The 19,543-nt window shown below is 40.8% G+C and overlaps 1 protein-coding gene across 2 annotated transcripts in view; it reads right to left on the reverse strand.

Annotated features, from left to right (window-relative positions):
- Positions 1 to 19,543, reverse strand: part of llgl1 (LLGL scribble cell polarity complex component 1) — a 105,794-nt gene that overhangs the window by 45,343 nt on the left and 40,908 nt on the right. For both annotated transcript variants that reach the window (XM_048552495.2, XM_048552494.2), the window contains exons 3-6: positions 16,959 to 17,040; positions 14,808 to 14,938; positions 10,782 to 10,937; positions 867 to 1,029 (exon numbers count right to left, since the gene is read on the reverse strand). In XM_048552495.2, coding sequence (XP_048408452.2) covers positions 867 to 1,029; positions 10,782 to 10,937; positions 14,808 to 14,938; positions 16,959 to 17,040 — 532 coding nt within the window. The remainder of the gene's footprint in view (positions 1 to 866; positions 1,030 to 10,781; positions 10,938 to 14,807; positions 14,939 to 16,958; positions 17,041 to 19,543) is intronic.

Below are 19,543 nucleotides of genomic sequence, written 5' to 3' on the forward strand. Positions count from 1 at the left end.
GGAGCGTCAGGAGCAGAGGGGAGACCTCAGAGGTTTATAAAATCGTGCGGGGAATGGATAGGGTGGATTAAATTAAAATTTTCCCCAAGGTCGGGAAACTAGAGGGCATAGGTTTAAGGTGAAGGGAAAGAATTAAAAAGGGGCCTAAGGGGCAAATTTTTCATGTACATGGTGGTGTGTGTACGGAATGAGCTACCAGAGCAAACGGAGGCTGGTACAATTACAAAATTTTAAAAAGGCACCTGGATGGGTGTATGAGTAGGAAAGGTTTAGAGAGATATTGGCTAAATGCTGGCAAATGGGATTATCTAGGATATATGACAAGCATGGACAATTGGACCAAGATATCTGGACAGCTCTAACTCTACAAAAATAACAGCTGGACCGAGAAGCTGTCAAATTCTACCATTTGCTTTTCAGATCATTGGCCAATAAGGATTCTCCTCTGCAGTTTTTGTTATTGATTATGTTGCAAATAAGCTTTTTTTTATGTTGGGATTTAGAGTACATATAGTACCAATTCCAAATTATAGTGGAGGTATTATCCAGTTTTTCTAAATTACTAAATTAGTAAGTCAGGTGATGATTAGTTGCAAAGATGGATATCAAGATGGCCTCCTGCACACAGTCTTCCTGAAGTCACTTATTGATGATAACCAGTGCTAACAGTTGATATACATTCCATGCGTCTTGACCTCATTGGCCATGTATGCAGATTGCCCCACTGGGGCAAAGTTTCCAGGGGAGATGGGAAACAGATTTGGGAATGGATGAGATAAGTTGTAATGGAGATGTTGAACCCAACGCTTCACTTGTGCAAACAGCAAATACAACAGATTATCTCATGGGACCTCTGATATAGGTACCTGGTTGCCTAGAAACAGATTCTCCACGGAGCGTGTTGCCTGCCCCCACAGTATCACCAGGCCTCTGCTGTAGCCAATCAGGATTTTATCTGGATCAGCTGGGTGTTCCTGGAGTGATTCAACTGGTCCCAGAGCTTTCCCACACTTGTAGTCATCTGGAAGACTATAACCATAAAAGATTAAAATAGGTTGGATAATAAAAAAGCAAAAACTAATTTCATTAGTCCCACTTAGAATGAAAAAAGCCCCCCAAAGCAGCTTCTTTAAATCACAGCAAGCCACTGCACAAAAAAGTCAAAAAACAAAAAGCAATATTTCAACTGCCATTAACTAAAGTTGGGGGGGGGGGGGGGGGGGGGGGAGAGAAACAGACATTCTGCGTCTTTGCCCCTTTGGGGCAGCTGGATGATGTACAATACAGCCTCACAGCTTTTCATAAAACTACTTAGTCTAGCAGGCCTGCTTGATTCTAACATGCCTCTGCATTTTCCCAATTTTAAAGTGCCCCCAGAGGTGGCATACCCAGCTTGATCAGTACCCACTGCAGCAAAAAAGTGAGATAATAAGTTGAGGATTTGCCAAGTCAGGAAATTTCCCAACACGAGTTTTGTTTTAGTAGCAAAAATCCAAACTATTGCCAAAATCTGAAAAATCCTACAAAAGTGCAATGGTGCACTTATATTAAGTGGATCACAGTAATTTATGGCAGCAGCTTATGACCACTTTCTCAAAAAAACTAAAGGCAATAAATTCAGCAACATCCACATCCCAATGAATGAAATACTAAAAAGAAACCAAGACAGAGTAACTGAGGAAATTGGAGGGAATGCAAACAAAAACATTTTGACCAAGATGTATTCATTAGTTCAAAACAGTAAAGCATTAAATCTACAAAGTAATTTGTGACTTAGCCAGCTTAAAACAAATGCTTTGCAAATTCTAAACAGCAGTTTTAAAGTTTGAAATCATTTCTGCATAGCCTCATTATTTGAATGGTTACTGGCAGCGAGGACGCACATCCTTAATCCAAGCACAAATGCACAAACATAAAAGTTCATTTTAACAAGAACTGCTTATTTGGCACCAATTTACATAAATCAAGTTGCTTAAAGATTGCAGTCCAAGGATACCAGGAAACAATTATCACAGTCGCACTTTGTGCAATTTACAGATTCTAGACATCTGTAATCTGACAGTCTGAACTACAAAACTGATTCATGCTGTTGTTCCAAATTCAACAAATTGATCCGAGAATGCTTCAATCTGTGTTATGTGCAAATCAGTGACTTGCTCAACTACAAAGTTCAGTAGCAGTGCGAATATGCCCTTTTTTGCCACCAGCTTCACATTCAGGGAAATATAATAGTGGGTAAAACAAATGCCTACATCTTGGCTCTATCCCAAAAGGTCACAGGCCTATCATTTTAAAATGAAGCTAAGTGAGGGTAAATAATACATTCAAAAGTCTGGCAAGGTACAAAACAGGGTTGATGCTCTGCTCTAATTCACTAGATAAAATGACAAATATGCACAAATGAGAACTAAAAAACCCCACACAAACCAGAGAAAGCAAAACTACATGAAATATTATCCATTAGTTGTTGGCCAGTTGCATTGATTAGCACTGCAAATCTTACAGAATACAAGTCTGTCTGCCTTAAATAGAGGAGTCACTGAGAAAAATCAGAAATTTAGGATATTTCCAGAAAGCTCAATTCGAGAGATACAGGAACATTTGTAGCTGTTTGCAGTTGCATTAATACTGTTCTTAAGATGCTGCTTGGCCTGTGTTCATCCAGCTCCACACCTTAATAATATCTACATGGTTTTCAGAACACAATGCCTAAAGGCATTCCTAATCCAGGGAGAAGAGCTGCAAACCACTTGTTATCTCAGTCTGTCATTACAGGCTACCTGTTAGCCACTAACAGTCTCCAGCAAGATCATTCACTGTCCCCCACCACCCCGACGTCAGATTGAATATCAGAAATAAATTGTGGAGCTAGATGAACACAGCAGGCCAAGCAGCACCTTAGGAGCACAAAAGCTGACATCGGGCCTTTTCTGATGAAGGATCTAGGCCTGAAACGTCAGCTGTTGTGCTCCTAAGATGCTGCTTGACCTGCTGTGTTCATCCAGCTCCACACTTTGTTATCTCAGATTCTCCAGCATCTGCAGTTCCCATTATCTCAGGCCTAGACTCTTTTTCATTTCGGAATAAAGGTCTAGGTCCGAAACATCAGCCTTCCTGCTTCGATGCTGCTTGGCCTGCTATGTTCACCCAGTTCTACACCTTATCTCATTCTCCAGCAACTGCAGTTCCTACTATCTCAGACTGTTATCCATTTCTTTGTCTGTCCAACTATTCTGAGTTTTATCCCCACTTATGGTTTACTCCTTAACCCCTCCCCCTACCCTATCTTCTGCACATACAGACATTCTCCTAGCTACCATCATTTCTGAGGATGAGTCACTCAACCTGAAACAAACTTTTTCCCCCACAAATGCTGCCAGACCTGCTGAGCTTTTCCAGCAGTTTGTTGTTGTTGTAAATCATTCTTGTTCATTCCCACATTACTCAGTGGTTCTCTCAAGTAGATTAAGTCCCACACTAAATATTTAACGATCTACAACAATACAAAGCTGTCCTGAGGGAATGTTGAACTAGCAGGTGGTAACTACTTCAAGGAAGACATTAAACCAAGGCAGCACATGTCCCATCAGGTGAACGTAAAGATCCTCTGGCAGTATTTTGAGAATGAGCGAGGAGTTGTCCTTGATGCCCTGACTTCATTGTGTGCGCATGTTCTGATAGCAATCAATGGGTGAAATGATAGCAAAGTGGCCAGGAGCAGTATACAGTGGGCATAGGCAATGAAAGTGTACAGGGAGAGCAAACACCTGATGTATAACCAGATGATAATCTCCTTACATTGGTTGAGTGAGAAACAAACGGAGCTAGACAGCTTTAAAACTGCAGGGGAGGGCAGGTCTAGAACTTGGATTGTGACAAAGAACCTAGTAAAAAATGCTGCAGGGCAGATCTGACACCATTTGTGAAGTATATTGCTGCAAATGCACTTGCTAATCTTGCATGATTGTCAGATTATAGAGCATCCTCCCCGTTCTGATGCCACCCCCTGTAGTCTCCTAGAACGTTGCTGATGGTAACAAAAGCTTGAAGGCGGGAAGAGGAGAGATGTGTCAGCCCATGCAGCACAGCCTGGTCTCCAAGCATTATGCCTACCCCTACAACATCAGGACCCTCCTGGACATGCCCAGCATCAAAGTCCTGAATGTCTCACTATTATAGGTCAAAAGTCACATGAACCAAGTTAAAGTCCAACAGGTTTATTTGTAATCACAAGCTTTCAAAGCACTGCCCTTTTGAAAGGTGAAGTGAGGGGGCACCCAGGCAGACTTCCCAGAGTGGAGAAACTATGCCACATTCTTCAGACTCCAACACTGCATCAACGGCCATGAGCATCTCGCGAAGATCATTCTTACGCCTCCACTTCTTACCTCAAACCTTAAACAGACCATTAGTTTGCTGCAAGCTACTTGGCCTTCAGGGCATCAACACCACACATCCCTAGTCATTGCAACATGCGCAAGACATGCCATATCACTGAAACAGATACTACCAAGACAAGTGGGAACATCACCTACCACACGTCTTGGATCCAGCATGTATTCAAGGTGGTCTTTTCAGTTTGGGTAAATATAATTAAGAGAAGGCTCAGCCACAGCAATTTACTTAAATATGCATGGTTATTACTTAATAAACAATTATCTAGTGGTAATAAGAAATGGGACTGAAAGGAAAAAACAAGCAAAATAATTCCAAGCCAGAGCAAAACCTCCTTCCTATTTTATGCTTAACATCCAGCACAAAGAAAATAAGTCTCGTACATAAAACTGTCTAAAACAGAAAGACAGCTACAGAAAAAACATCAGGCTGCTGGTGCTGTCTTCAGCCTGGATGGGACTCAACGGTGATGCAGTTTGTCAAGTATCAATTTTAGCCCTTCAGCTCATCCTGTACAATCTATTTTCTCATGGAGCTGTCCAATTTCACTACCTTTTAGCTCTGCAGCCCATCCTATACACCATGTACAAGGCAGCTACTCATGACTCCAAAGTGGTCTACCTCTTGTGTTGCAGGCAAGAATGCCCTGAGGCACAGCATATTGGCAAGACCATGCAGATGCTCAGGTAACCTATGAATAGACACCACACAACAATCGCCAGACAGGAATGTTCCCTCCCAGTCAGGGGACACTTCAACAGTCAGTCATTCAGCTTCTGATCTTCAAGTTTCCTCCAAGGCTGTCTTTGAGATAACACAATCACCAAGCAAAAATGGATAGCCAGGTTCTGTACCCATGAAGACAGCCTCAAACGAGATCTTAAGTTCATATCATGTGGCCCTACCACACTTCTGAACCTGCGAAATCTTCCTTGCTGTCTTTTGACACCACCACCTTGGTAATTTATGATCTCTCTACCTTAGATTGCAAGTTTTGGATTATTTGTTACTTTGATTTGAGTCATGCAACTCTTACATCTACCATGTTACTTTAGTCATTTAGTTGCTCTCTAGCACCTTATTTTTAGTTTTTTTGTAATAATCTCTGGCTCAATTGGATTATAAATCACCCCTTCATTTGTCATTCAGCTGGTGATATTTTATTCACACCACCCGATATGCTTCATCACCTGCACAGACCTATTATTCAGCATGTCAACACACCACTTGCAGGATCTTTTGATCTGATTATAGACACTGTGCCTGGGTGATCTCTTCACTTCACCTGACAAAGGGCAGCACCTCACAAGCTTGTGATTTCAAATAAACCTGTTCGGCTATAACTGGTGTCAGATGACTTTTGACCTTGTCCACCCTAGTCCAACACCAGCACCTCCACATCACTACAGTCCTGGAACCTGGATGTTACCACATTGACATTGCTGTCATAATTAAAAAGGCAGTGGTCAGCACAACATACAAGATATCAGATATACCTCCTTCTGGAAGGAAGAATCTGAGGAATAGTGTCAACTTTATGGGGTTAATTTTATCTTTAAAACCCAAGCTAATTTATCACTTCACCACACATATTTGGGATAACAGGTCATGACTACTCAGCTCACTAACTCAGTAGTACATCAGTCAGCACACATAACCCAACCCTTCAAATAATGGATGAGGCCAAGAGGAAATCTACTCCAATCTTGGTCGGTCACTGGCCAATGTTGCTGGATAAAAGGCGCAGAAAAAAAATAGCAAAGGCCAATGGAACCTTCCTGGTAAAATGCCTAAAGCATGGCATGGACAAACTATATTTTATTAGAGACAGACAAATACATGACAAAGCACCCTTACTCTGGACATGAGCACTTAATTTCCGATTTTGTTCTGCACATCCAGCCTCTGCAGTTCTTTTTCTTGTTTATTGCCACCCAACTAACTGGGTGATGTTAAACAAAAACATTCAATATACACTGCCTGATCTGCTTTAAACCTGCCTGTGCAGCACAAAATTTCTCTATCAAGGATCATCAAGACTGACAAAGAGAATGACCAAGAGATCCAGGGCTAATACAGTCACAAGCGGTTCCTGATCTGGAAGGTCTGCAGGCAAGAAAAAAGGACCAGGGCTCCAAAACCTAATAAAGGAATAGATGGCATGTTAAAAGGGCACAGAAATCCAGCAACTCACTGACAGCTACAAAACTCCTGGATTCTTTGGTGCAGTCAAAAACCATCCATGCCTGAAGTTCCCAAAGGCCAAGCTCAGACTGCCAAGAACAAAAAGTAACACTCGGTCAGACAAGCAGTTAGAAGTCATTGAAGGAGCACCTAGAGGGAGTCCTCAACCAAAACTCAATACTTGACAATGGATGCACTCAACCACATCCCACAGCATGCAATCCCCACCAGCTTAGCCCAATGCAAGGCTGAAAAGGCCTTCTGATAACAAAGGATCAGCAAAACCAGAGGAGACAGAATTACCTTGGAAATATGGTACAGAAACTCTATACAAATACAAAACCTCATCTGGCATAAGAGGGCACCCCGCTGACTTCAACATCTCATGATCTCATCTGCAAGATGGGAAATCTGACCATCTATATTAACTCTAGGTCTTTCTGCTATCTGCTATCAGGAAGGTCAATGCAAAACCCCTCAACTGTCTCCTCTCAAAGGCTGAAGAATTCCCACTGCAGTCTCAACACAGATTTGCTCTGTGGAAAGGCACAGCAGACATTATCTTCACAACAAGGCCAATCTAAAGAAATTGCAGAGGATAACAGCCTCCATACATGGGACTTGAACCACGCCAGATCTACCACCTTTTGGTGAAAGAATGGTCTCCTCAGCTCTGTCCTAAACAGTCTAGCCCAAATCCTCATACTGTGACCACTGGTTCTGGACACACCCACCATCAGGAACATCCACCCTGCATCTACCCTGTCCAGTCCTGTTAGAATTTTACAAGTCTTGGAGATTCCCCTGACATTCATTTGAACTCCAGCAAAAACAGTCAATCTCTCATACTTCAGACCTGCCATCCCTGGAGCCAGCCTGAACCTTTGCCCCACTCAAAAACAAGAGCATCCTTCTTCAGAAAGAAGGAGACCAAAACTGGACATTTTAGGTGTGGCGTCACCAAGGCCCTGTACAACTGCAACACATCCCTACTCCTGTACGCAGAACTTCTCAATGAAGGCGGAACCATGAATAAAGGACAGCCCACTGCATGCTGTACTTGAATTCAGAAGGATTTTGTCAAAGGTGCCACAAGGTGTTAATGTGCAAAAGAAAAACAGTGTAGGTGGTAACACTTGACCATGAATAGAAGATGGTTTTCTGGCAAAGGGCATGCTTAAGTGGGCCCTTTACTGACAGACTGCTTTGCCAAATGGACAGTGTTGGTGCTATTCACAAACAGAACACATGTTGGATAATCAAAAAACAAAACAAACAAGAAAATTCTGAACTGCAGAATTATTGTGGTTACACAGTTGAAATGAAGAACAAGGTCCAGTCATGCCACTAAAAACCAAGGCAGTTAGGCATTACATATTTCTCACCAGTAGCAGGAACAAGGCCTGTATTAAGAAATAACTACACATTCTAGTGAGTTGTAGAGTCATATTTCCTTGATCATTTTAGAAAACATTTAGCACATAGACCCCATCACAATGCTGCACATGGTCTGCACTGACATAATCCAGTACGGTCAGTATTTTAGGAGTTGCAAAGGGACACTATTTTCCAGCTTGAGTCAAACAAAAGGAAAATTCGTTTTCCGAAAAACAAGTTAACTACTAGCCATAGTGGGACCTACATGGATGTTTGTACTGAGGTTGGGGCCCAATCTGAAATATAGGCCTCAATGTGGTTACTGCTTCTAAAGGAAAACACCTATCATTTCCAGAGAATAAAACATCAATTTAAAAAAAGTCAGTTGAGAGAGCAGATAATGGAGTGTGGGGTGGCAAAGTGACTGCCACCAATTTTAAGAAAGGTAGGATACTGCACATTAAGTTAGATTAAATTAAAATGCTGGTCCTTAGCCAGCTTTACAAGCACACTGTAGAGATTGAAATATCAACAAACATCCTGATCTATCCCCATAAGAAATGGGAGGGGTTAGGGGAAGTAGTGACATTTGGGCTTACTCCACACTCTAGGAATTTTGCTAACACAAGAACAATTTCAGGTAGTTTGCACAACTGATGACTAGGTTTCATTTTAAACTATTCCGCATTTCAGGAGGAAGATTAAATTTTGCTGCTGAGGTGATGCATAAATCACAAATAAGACAGCTTCCTCGCACGTTCCTTTACCAGAAAGGTAGCAATTTTTGACACGTGAGAAGGTCAGATGTGAGCTTGAACACAGCACCAGATAATTCAATTATCAGGCTGGCTTAACAGATAAGCAATTCCTGGTTCAACACTCGAGTTCTTCCACTAACAAGGAACAGGAAATGTTAAATATAAATGGTCAAATGGCCCTTCTTACTCAGAATTTCCTTGCAATCTACACTTTACCCACAGTGCTCAACTTTCAACAAGAACTCTTACTATAAAGAGATGTGAAACTTTTATAACATCTGATTCAAGAGTTTAAAAAAAAAGACAGATTTTGCCTCCTGCAGACAAGAATTAAAGTTTAATGATTATCAGTCCCAAAGTTGAAAGGCATCACTTGATATCAGGAAGGCCATGTAATGGACCATTCCAAACTAGTGTAGCATTATTAAATATGATGGGTTAAATTTAAAATGGTGCAAGAGGAGTGGAAAAAAAATTGGTTATAATCTTTAAAGACTATTAACTTGGCTTTTATACACAAATTTGACTGCTGCAAAGACAAGTATTGCAGGATTACAGGGATACCCACCACAGCTCCCTCCAATCCTGCAGGCCACAAGCAAATGCAGTATCCCCACTCCACTACAGGGCAACATGGATAAGCAACTAGTCACGCACACCTAAACATGGCTTCTTTACTATAGAAATGACAGAATACTACATTGGCATGGACTGGTTGGACTGAAGGGCCTTTTTCTGTGCTATATGCCAAACATAACACCAAAATTAAACTAATCCCACTTGCCTGCCCCAGCCCATATCCCTCCAAACATTTCCTATTCATCTATTGAAATGTCTTTTGAGTGTTGCACCAACAAGCACCACTTCCTCCTAAGTTCATTCCACATGCGAACCACCCTCAGTCTAAAAGCTTTTCCCCTTAAGTATTTAAAATCTTTCTCTACTCACCTTCAAAACATGCTTCCTAAAAGGCCATTACCATTATTCTATCTCTAGAAGTTTATGAAATAATAACTATCTGGTCACCTTTCAACCTACCTTCCAGTGAAAAAAGGTTTCAGCCTATCCGGCCTTTTTTAATTCGAATTGCTAGTTATTTGTTTTCATCTATCAAAGTCAGATGGTGTGAAGGTATCTGGGCAGTGACTATTTCTTTTGAACATATCAGCTCTCTCCTGAAAGTGAGCAGGTTAGAGGGGTTTGAGAGTGGGAGCAGATGCTTCCTTCAGCCACACCCAGTATTGATGCTGGCTGCAAGGAGTTTCTACACTGTCCAGACAGCCCTTTTGGCAGATGAGTTCCCATTTCCAGGATCACCATTTCAAGTGCCACCTTGAATAATATCATTTACAGAACTGTCAAGTTAATTATAAAGAGCGAAGTGGTTAACAAATGACTACAGAAATCATTCAGCCTGCCTTGAGCCCACCCTGCCAGCATTCCCTCAAAATTTTCTTCCCTGCTGCATGGGCCTCCAGACAATTTTCAGAAACAGAAGTCGATGCTGCGATCAGCATACAGTTGCCAACGGATGATCCGAGTGGTTGCACATATATGCAGCCGAATGTTGACAGCCTTCCTCTATTCCTCTCCTCCACAAAAATAATTAACTTATCAGCATACAAATTAGCAGGGTTAGGCTATCCAACAACTCAAGCCTGCTCTACCATGAGATGAGATAATGGCAGTTCCAACTGTGGCTTCCATTCTACATTCTTGCCTGTTTCCAATAACCAACATCAAACCAATCAATAATCTAACTGGCCTATTTTCATCAACTCTTACTCCTTGAAAACAAACGTGGCAGAGACTAAATATTTGTACTAAGTTAAAAAGAAAGGCAAACGTTTAACACTTTATACAATCACCATTTAAAATAATCCCGGAAATAACTATTCAGAATCAACAAACCAGTTAGAAATTACTGGTTTGGTTATATGCAGGGAGTTCAAATGTGAAACAAGACATAGCAATAGGTTTGATAGAAATACAGTTAATCACACATTTAAAAACAATTTTGAGTACACAGTCAAATACAAGTGTTCTGAAAATCTAATACACACTTACCTCTGCAAAACCTCATCCTGAAAGAGTGTTTTGCCATCCATTAGCTGCAGTGATGTTAAATCCAGGAAATACACACCTCCACCTTCTGATCCCAAAAATGCCATGCTACAGCAAGACTTCAGCATGATCACAGTAATTCTCGTGATGTTGGGAGAACTGTACAAAGGGAAAAAACATAAGCACCTGAGCTTGCTTTCTTCAATATTAGGAAAATATGGATGCCCAAGGGTGTTATTTTCTTTACATTAACCTGTCAAATCTACAGGTTTTCATCAAATAAGCTGAAATCAGACAGTTTTGCCTGTTACTTACTGGTTTAGTGCACATTCCATATTCCTACAAACAAAGACATTGAATTGAATAGAAAATCTTGATTCATTACAACACACAAAAAGATTTATGGATTCAAGTGTATGTAAGGGTATAGAATTCTGGAAACTTATACAAATTTTCTTCCTCTATCTAGTACTATTGGTCATCCTCTCCCTGAAGGCTGCCAGGCATGGGATATTTTGCTGACAACACTAAATGCAAATTGTATCTCAGTGTCAGTCTTATTTCATCCAAAGGGGGACGATTCTTGACAATCATTCCTAAGCATGGCCTTCAAACCACAGGGGATACAAAACAATCCCGGCCTTGGCTTTACCGACAAATCACTACAGTGTTATCCTAATAATCCTTGCTGGAAAGTGCAAAGAGACCTTACAACATTCACTTACTGAACCATCAGTGCAATATGGTTAAAATTAAACACTAGCCCAAAAACAAAAACAACCAGGTCAAGGGGACAAAAGAATCAAGTCTTGACCACTGGTGTCTTTTGCAGTTTCAGCCCCATTACAGATTGCAGCTCCAGTACAAGTTGAGTTCAACAGCATCTTATGCCAGAATACAAGATAGGAAAAATGGATAGGGAGCAAGATTTTTAAAAAAGCAATAAAGAGACAGACAAACTTTCTAGCATGGTGAACCATGAAGAGGACTGTCAAACAGGAATGCTCTGCAAGTGCAGATAACTAGCAGTAATGAAGTAAATAAAGGATTTTAAACTAAGTTCCTCAAAAAATTCAAGTATCCGATTAAAGTGTCATTATGAAGTTTACTAACCTGAAGAAAATAAATCTGAAAATAACTGACCAGAAAACACTTCCGCCACCGAAAACTAAGAAGGATCTGATGCCAAAACAGGTGCCTATTCCACAAGTTTTAAAATGAACTAATCTCAATTTGCAGCAAATCTAATATTAAAGTTGCCCTTAATGGCAGCAGGGACAACACTTCAACTGCGCAACAGAAACAATTCACACCTTCTGCATCAACTGCAGTCAACCGAAGCACTCCTTTCAATTTCATTCAAGTCGTCCCTCCCAATTACAATAATCCATTCTAAGGGCTGGTCACTGGACCGGAATATTAAAGGACTTCTCTCCAGAGATGCTGTCAGACCTGCTCAGCATTTACAGCAATGTGCACTTCGGTTTCCACTTACAATAAATAAGTAAGATGCAGCTGTATTTACTACTTCTACTGGCAGTCAAAAGTGATCTTCCTTACCTTGTAGGCTTATATCCTCATTTCACGGGAGGGGAAATAAAACTTCTATTCCAGCACATACCACTATGTCCCACCCACATGGTCGAACTTGCAGACAAAATTTGCCCACACTGAAATGTTCCTAAAATATAGCTAGCCGTCTCTCCTACCTTTAATAACTTTTCAAACTTATTTCATGACATCACACTTTCAATTCCACTAGTTGCTGCCTGATACCCAATGTTTTCCTATAAAGACTGTCTTATATTAAAAGAAAGTTTCTAAGCTAGTCCAATTTTTGGAATGGAGTTTTGCACAGCACAATGTGCAGGTTTAGTTCCTGATCTGTGTCTAGGTAGTTCAAGACAGCGGCTAATGCTAAGAGGGGCACAGGAGTGCAGGGTTCGACTTCTGACAAGTTGTTCAGAGATTTGAATGTTTATTGCTAATAATTGACATGGCAGAAAGAGCACCCAATGTAGACTTTACGGGTTTACGTCATCCAACTGGTTAATTGCTACCTCAAGAAAAAAATTAAAAAGGGGCAAACGCTGAGCCCAAGCAGTGTACGCTTCAAAATAAGACACCTTGTTTCAAAAGCCAGTGTCCAGTTGAAAGCATCTGATTGTCCATTAACCTCAGATTGAAAAAAGCATTGGCACTTCGGAGAAGTGTTATAGCGAGCAGTTGATCAGAAAGAATTTTCAAGTTTTTTTTATTCAACTTATCTTCAGACATAGGGATTTTTGTGGAGCAGTGGTAGAATCAGAATCCCTACAATGTGGAAGCAGGCCATTTAGCCTATTAGGTCCACATTCACCTTCTAAAGAGCAGCCTGCCCAGAACCACACCCATACCCTATCACTGTGACCTTGCATTTCCCAGTGTTAATCCAAGTAACCTGCACATCTTTGGACCCACAGGAAACTCCAGCAGTCACTTGAGGGTGGAATCGAATCTGGAGTCCCTAGCACTGATACAGCAGTGCTAACCACCAAGCCACTGTGCTGTCCCTAAATCGGAGCCAGAGGGCCCGGGTTCAAGTCCTACCCATCGGAGGTAGGTCATAAGTGTCTCAACAGGTAGACACTTTCTTATTTATCTTCAGTCATACATACACTTCCCATTTTTATCTAGCTTCTTGCCTTCTCTTTTTTGCTGCCAATCCCCAAATATTTAGAGACATCGATTAATTTGATATCAAGGCAGACTAACTTTTAATTGAAAAATACTAACTGACAGGTCACTATTAGATTCTACCAAATCTCTCAAGCTAAACATGCAATTGATTGCTTGAGAGATCTGGGACATTGGTGTATACCAAGTACATCAAACCACCCAAAGGTAAAATAAGCAGAAATTGTAGCCATGTGTATTGATTTTATGATAGTTTTCCTCTCAAGCAAATGACTGAGGTGAGGGAATAAAGGAAAATACAAATCATTTGCCTAGTGCAATTGCATTTGAAGAGAAAATCCACAAAAATGAACATGTGTAGTATCATTGATGTTCTATTTTGAAGACCAAAACAGTTCACTCAATTAGCATAGAGTTTTCTGTGTGCCTGGGGTGGGGGAAGGGAGCAAAAAGGGAGCTGGGGGTGCGAAAGAGGAGGCGGCAGAGGCAGAGGAGGAAACTGCAATGAGACAGGTCACAAATCTTATATACAGAACAAGCTTCAAATTCTGCACCAATGCATTCTCTGCTAACCAACTGAAATTAGCTGTAAAGCACTTTGGCCACTGAGGTTATGAAAGCAACCACAAATGCATATCAACCTATCTTGCCACTTAACACATCCTGTAAAGTACTTTGTATGTAAAATTCATTCCCATTATAAACTTGCACCTCAATTTGTGTAGAGTCAAGGTATTGTCCCCAATGTTTACACGTAGTGGTGGATTGTAGTAAGCAAGTTATTTTCAAGATGATATCCTCCCTAAATGCCAGACAGCCAAAATTCTCAGTTTAGCCTTCCCATAGTCAGCCCCTCCCCTCATTAAACTTTGAATGACCTCCTGTGCTGCAAAAATCTGGAATGGTTCTGTTCCATTATTCTCCACATACAGCTAGAGAAAAGAAGGATTTCAAATTCAAATAACGTGATGCAATAGCCCAGTATTCAACTTCATTCTCATGTCTGAATGAGAGATGGCAAAGACACAATGGGTAACACCACAGGTCTCTTCCAACTTGTACTTTTTGAGCATTGACTCTGAAGTAGCATGTTAGGATAACTTTTTTCTAATAATTACACAATTGATTAATCAAAAAGGTATAGGAGTAATCAGGATAGTCTAGAGCCAGAACAGCACAGTGAATTCAGCTGAATTACAAATAGATGTCAGGCTCTAAACAAACCCCTGCTCAACTTGCAGGCTACAAACAAAAAAAAACTGGCAATCTGCTAATTTTCCAACAATTCTTACGTTTGGGTCACTATGCTGAAGTTAAACCATACATGAAAATCAAAAAAAGCAACTTTTATACTTAGCACAGTCGAATCCAAGTCGTCCAGGAAGTGTTAAAGTGCAGATCTCTTCCAGGTACGAATAGCTGTTCCTTTGGTTAATCTCCCACAGATGAACAGAATTATCATCCAGGAGACTCAACAAACGACCCTTGGAAGGGAAGATAGGTATAAAAATATAATTAACTACAAAAATGAGCACATTAACTTGAACAGTGGCTCATTACACACCCCAGCAGCATTGTATTATTTAACCTCATTCCATGCAAATCTAGTCAGGTGACATTTCAGAATCCCTACAGGGCAGAGGCCATTCAGCCCATTGAGTCTGCAACCAACCCTCCGGACAGCATCACAGCCGGGCCCCCATATCCCATAACCCCACATCTACCAGCTAATCCACCTAGCCTGCACATCCCTGGCCGCTATGTTCAATTTAGCATGACCAATCTGCACATCTTTTGACTGTAGAAGGAAACCTGAGTACTCAGAGGAAACCCCTACCCGACATGGGGTTAACGTACAAACTCCACAAGACAGCTGTCAAAAACTGGAATCAAGCCTGGGTCCCTGGCACTAAAGCCGCAGTGCTAACCATTGTTCTCTGCACAAAATATTCAAAACAAAAATTAGTCTCCATTCCTAAATGGACAGTGATGTGTACATTGCAGGAAGTAAACCATTGGGGTTCAGTAGAAAACTTAATGGCATAAACCAAGTCACACTAAAGCACTGCCCTGTTCAGAGGATAGTCAGATGATAGAGCACTGCAACCCCTAAGTACAGAAGGCATATCCTGCATTAAAAAGTTGGGCGCTATTGTACTATTACAGTTCTCTACTCCCTTATAGAAAGCATTTCACTTCCAGTTTTGCTCAGAAAAAGAAACAATTTGAGACTTCAATTTGCTGGGCTGATTCAGGAAAATTGTCAGTTGAGTTCATACTTGAAGCTGAAGAGTTAAATTTTGTGATATTAAGCTATTGCGGATCATTACAAAGACAAGATTGTCTCTCTATAAATACATAACTTTCTTGAAAGGAAGAAAGTGCCATTTAAATTAGACAATAAATCCTGTAAATAGGATCACGTAATTTGGCTCCATGGCTACTCCGACATGCCTCAAAGCCATGTCCTCATTGTCACAAAATTTTTCTTACTGGTGAGAAAGAATATTCAGCGCCTCAGTTCAACAACCCAGAGTCAGACACTGTTTTAACATTTAAAGTAGCTTAACAGGACTCCAGAAGTTCTCCTTTTATTCCTTTTCCACAGCATCCATTCCATATACTGGATGTCATAAACTTCAATTGGCCCAAAGTTTGCCTTGGAGTTAGAAACTAATTCCCTTCATCCTACTTCAATACCCAAGACCCACAACTATTTTCTGTACCTTCATATGTTTCAGGTACCTCCACTAAGGCTAAAAACTCAGTTTGCCCTCACTGATTTTAGACAAGGCATAATGGTTTAAATCAAAAACACAAAAGTCAATGCAATAACTTTGTTTCCTGTGATTACAACTGGACAATACACAAGATTTGTCTGCTCCAGAAAAGCATTGCTTAACTGTATTTTGACCAGAACTTGAAAGTTTGGTCATCAAATTGCTGTTTGCATTGTTCTACAACACTTTTCAACGACTCTGGGTTTCCCTTTCAGCTACTTCTAAAAACATTCATGGAACTTCCAAATGTAATGTTTCACATTCATGTTTTAATATTTCATCCCCTTATTTCAAGCCACTTGAACTGAAGTTTTGTAATTTCCAAGCTTCCCCAGATTCCTTACTTCACCTCGTTTGGAGTTGGCTGCTTGCAACCAAATTGCATTTCAGAATCCATTCATGCAAATGAGACAGCAGTTGGCACAATACCGAACCACCTGGCACTCCCACTCTGTATACTTTCCACTGAACCCTGACAAATATCTCAACAGCAAAACTACTTGCTGAGTTTTGCACATATAGGCAGATTCCTACACATCACAGGTCTTGCTTATGCTTTTATTTTTAAATAAAAACAGGCAAGGAAAGAAGGTAGACTGTCATCTGCTTCAGCCTGAAGACAGCAAACCCCAACTATTCAGCCAACTACATGTCCCACCTGCCCCTTTGCTTTCTACCCAAAGGTAAATATTCACAATCATTTCACTCTTCAGTGTCACCATACCTGTCCTGGTAAAAAGTACATCTGTGTCACAGTGGCTGCTTCCCTGTGTAGCCCTGTAAACTCCACACCTGGGGCTCCATAGCTTCAAAAAAATCATACGTTAAGGAACAAAACTAAAACCTACAGAATTGTCATACAAAAAGAGTACTCTCACCATTTCCCAATTTTCAGACAAGAGATCTTTCATTATGCTGCAATATTATTGGACCACAATGAAGATATTCCATCATCTTACCTTGTGTAGTAGGGCATACAGATTGAGAATTTATTGTAATCTGAAACAATGAGCTGCATTACAAAGATAAAAAACAAATTGCTTCTCTTTTGAATGTTTCACAATGCATTCATAAACCTATCGTTGGATTGTAAAAAGAGTCCAAGTTTGCATTACTTGAGGGCAAATCAAGTTACCTTTAATTCAGCTGCATAAGAAATTTAGCCAGACAATTGTGTATTGAAGCAATGATTTCAAATTTATTGCAAGAAAAATCAAACTAAGTCCCAGATAAGTTAAGCCTCAACTTCATGGTGGAAACTAGCCAGAATTTCTACCACTGTGTCTCTGAATGTGTCCAGGGTTTAATCCTTATGCAATGATGTTCTCAAATTCTGCTACTGACTTGAGCTCGATTCTTACAGTTTCATCTTTCCAGTCATTGATGATTCTTCAATTCTTTTATCCAAATTATACAAGTCTGCAATTTGAAGTAGCTTCGTTGTTCCTAGTTTCTAACTCCTTAGTTGTTCACGTGGCCTAAACCATCCAGTTTATCGAATTGTCACAGGAGTTTTGTTCATGTAGCCACCATTCCTTTTGCCAGGCATGGCCAATTGCTTTCAATTCTTGTACAAGTTTATCCTCTACTAGTTTATTCCAGAGTTATTGCTGATTGAGTATAGTTTATCTTTTGTTGATTCATTCAATTTATGAAGTGAGTAAAGTTCTCAAGTCCATCGTATAGAACAGACTACACCACTCAGTTATTATTCCAAACAAAGTTAGATTTGCGACAAAAATGAAATCAGGTCTTTAACTATAATTTGGACTCATCAAGCAGACAACCAACCTTTTCCTTGCAATATACACTGGGGAAATACAAGAAACGTTCCCCCTTCTAAATCACCCAGGAAATTTGGTTTTGCAGTGGCATGGAAATTTGGTAGAGGGATAAATAGGCTTCAAAACTATCACAGGTTTTGCAGCATTTAAAAAGATATTTTCTGCTGACATTCCAGGATTGCAGACAAGTTTGACTTTTACTGCAGAAGTGTTGATTAAGAGAAAGTGGGCTTAAACAGCTGTCAATGCTGCAATAAGGCTATTTGCTTCCAATTTGCCCAAATTAACAAGATTTGGAAGTAGCAGTAAACAGTTTTTCAACAGCTAAAGTCAACAATTAAGGATTAGCCTCACTGGATAGACTGGAATTTTATTTCTGCAACTGTATCCCAGCCAAAGGGGGACACATGAGAGAAACAATTAAGCAAAAATGAAAATTGGAGCATTTTTCTAGAGTCTACAGACAAGATGCTGTTTCAACATTACTTGAAGCAATGTTGAAGGTTTCTTGTTGGACAAGTTTGTCAGTTTCTGCACTAATTGGGACAGCTAACAGCAGCACAGCACAATACTCCAAACAAGGGTTTCAACAGTACTTCAGCTTTACAGAAGAACTAATTTGTAATTACACATTATAACAGAAAATCTAAACATTTTACTTCACATCACATCAAACCACCAAGAAACAGGCCAGTTGCTGACAGTATATTCCCTTTTAAAAATCAAAGGACTTCAGAAAGGTAAATGAAATTCCTTTTCCAGTACTAGAGTTAACTGGAGATTGGAGGAAAAGAGGGCACCTACCTTACATTCTGGTCTTATAGGAATGCTCCTTCTCAATGTTTCTCAGTAGCATAATAAATTGCTACTGGAAAATTTCATTTGAAAAATAGCTTATGCAAAATATCTAAGATGATAAAATGTGAGGCTGGATGAACACAGCAGGCCAAGCAGCATCTCAGGAGCACAAAAGCTGACGTTTCGGGCCTAGACCCTTAAGGGGGCAAGTGTAGCATTTCCTGCGGTTGCAGGGGAAAGGTGCCGGGTGTGGTGGGGTTGGAGGGCAGTGTGGAGCGAACAAGGGAGTCACGGAGAGCGTGGTCTCTCCGGAAACAGACAGGGGTGGGGATGGAAAAATGTCTTGGGTGGTGGGGTCGGATTGTAGATGGCTGAAGTGTCGGAGGATGGTGCGTTGTATCCGGAGGTTGGTGGGGTGGTGTATGAGAACGAGGGGGATCCTCTTGGGGCGGTTGTGGCGGGGGCGGGGTGTGAGGGATGTGTTGCGGGAAATGCGGGAGACGCAATCAAGGGCGTTCTCGATCACTGTGGGGGGGGAAGTTGCGGTCCTTGAAGAACTTGGACATCTGGGATGTGCGGGAGAGGAATCTCTTATCGTGGGGGCAGATGCGGCGGAGGCGGAGGAATTGGGAATAGGGGATGGAATTTTTGCAGGAGGGTGGATGGGAGGAGGTGTATTCTAGGTAGCTGTAGGAGTCGGTGGGCTTGAAATGGACATCAGTTACAA

Source organism: Stegostoma tigrinum, chromosome 23 (genome assembly GCF_030684315.1).
Source record: "Stegostoma tigrinum isolate sSteTig4 chromosome 23, sSteTig4.hap1, whole genome shotgun sequence".
Classification (NCBI taxonomy): Eukaryota; Metazoa; Chordata; class Chondrichthyes; order Orectolobiformes; family Stegostomatidae; genus Stegostoma; species Stegostoma tigrinum.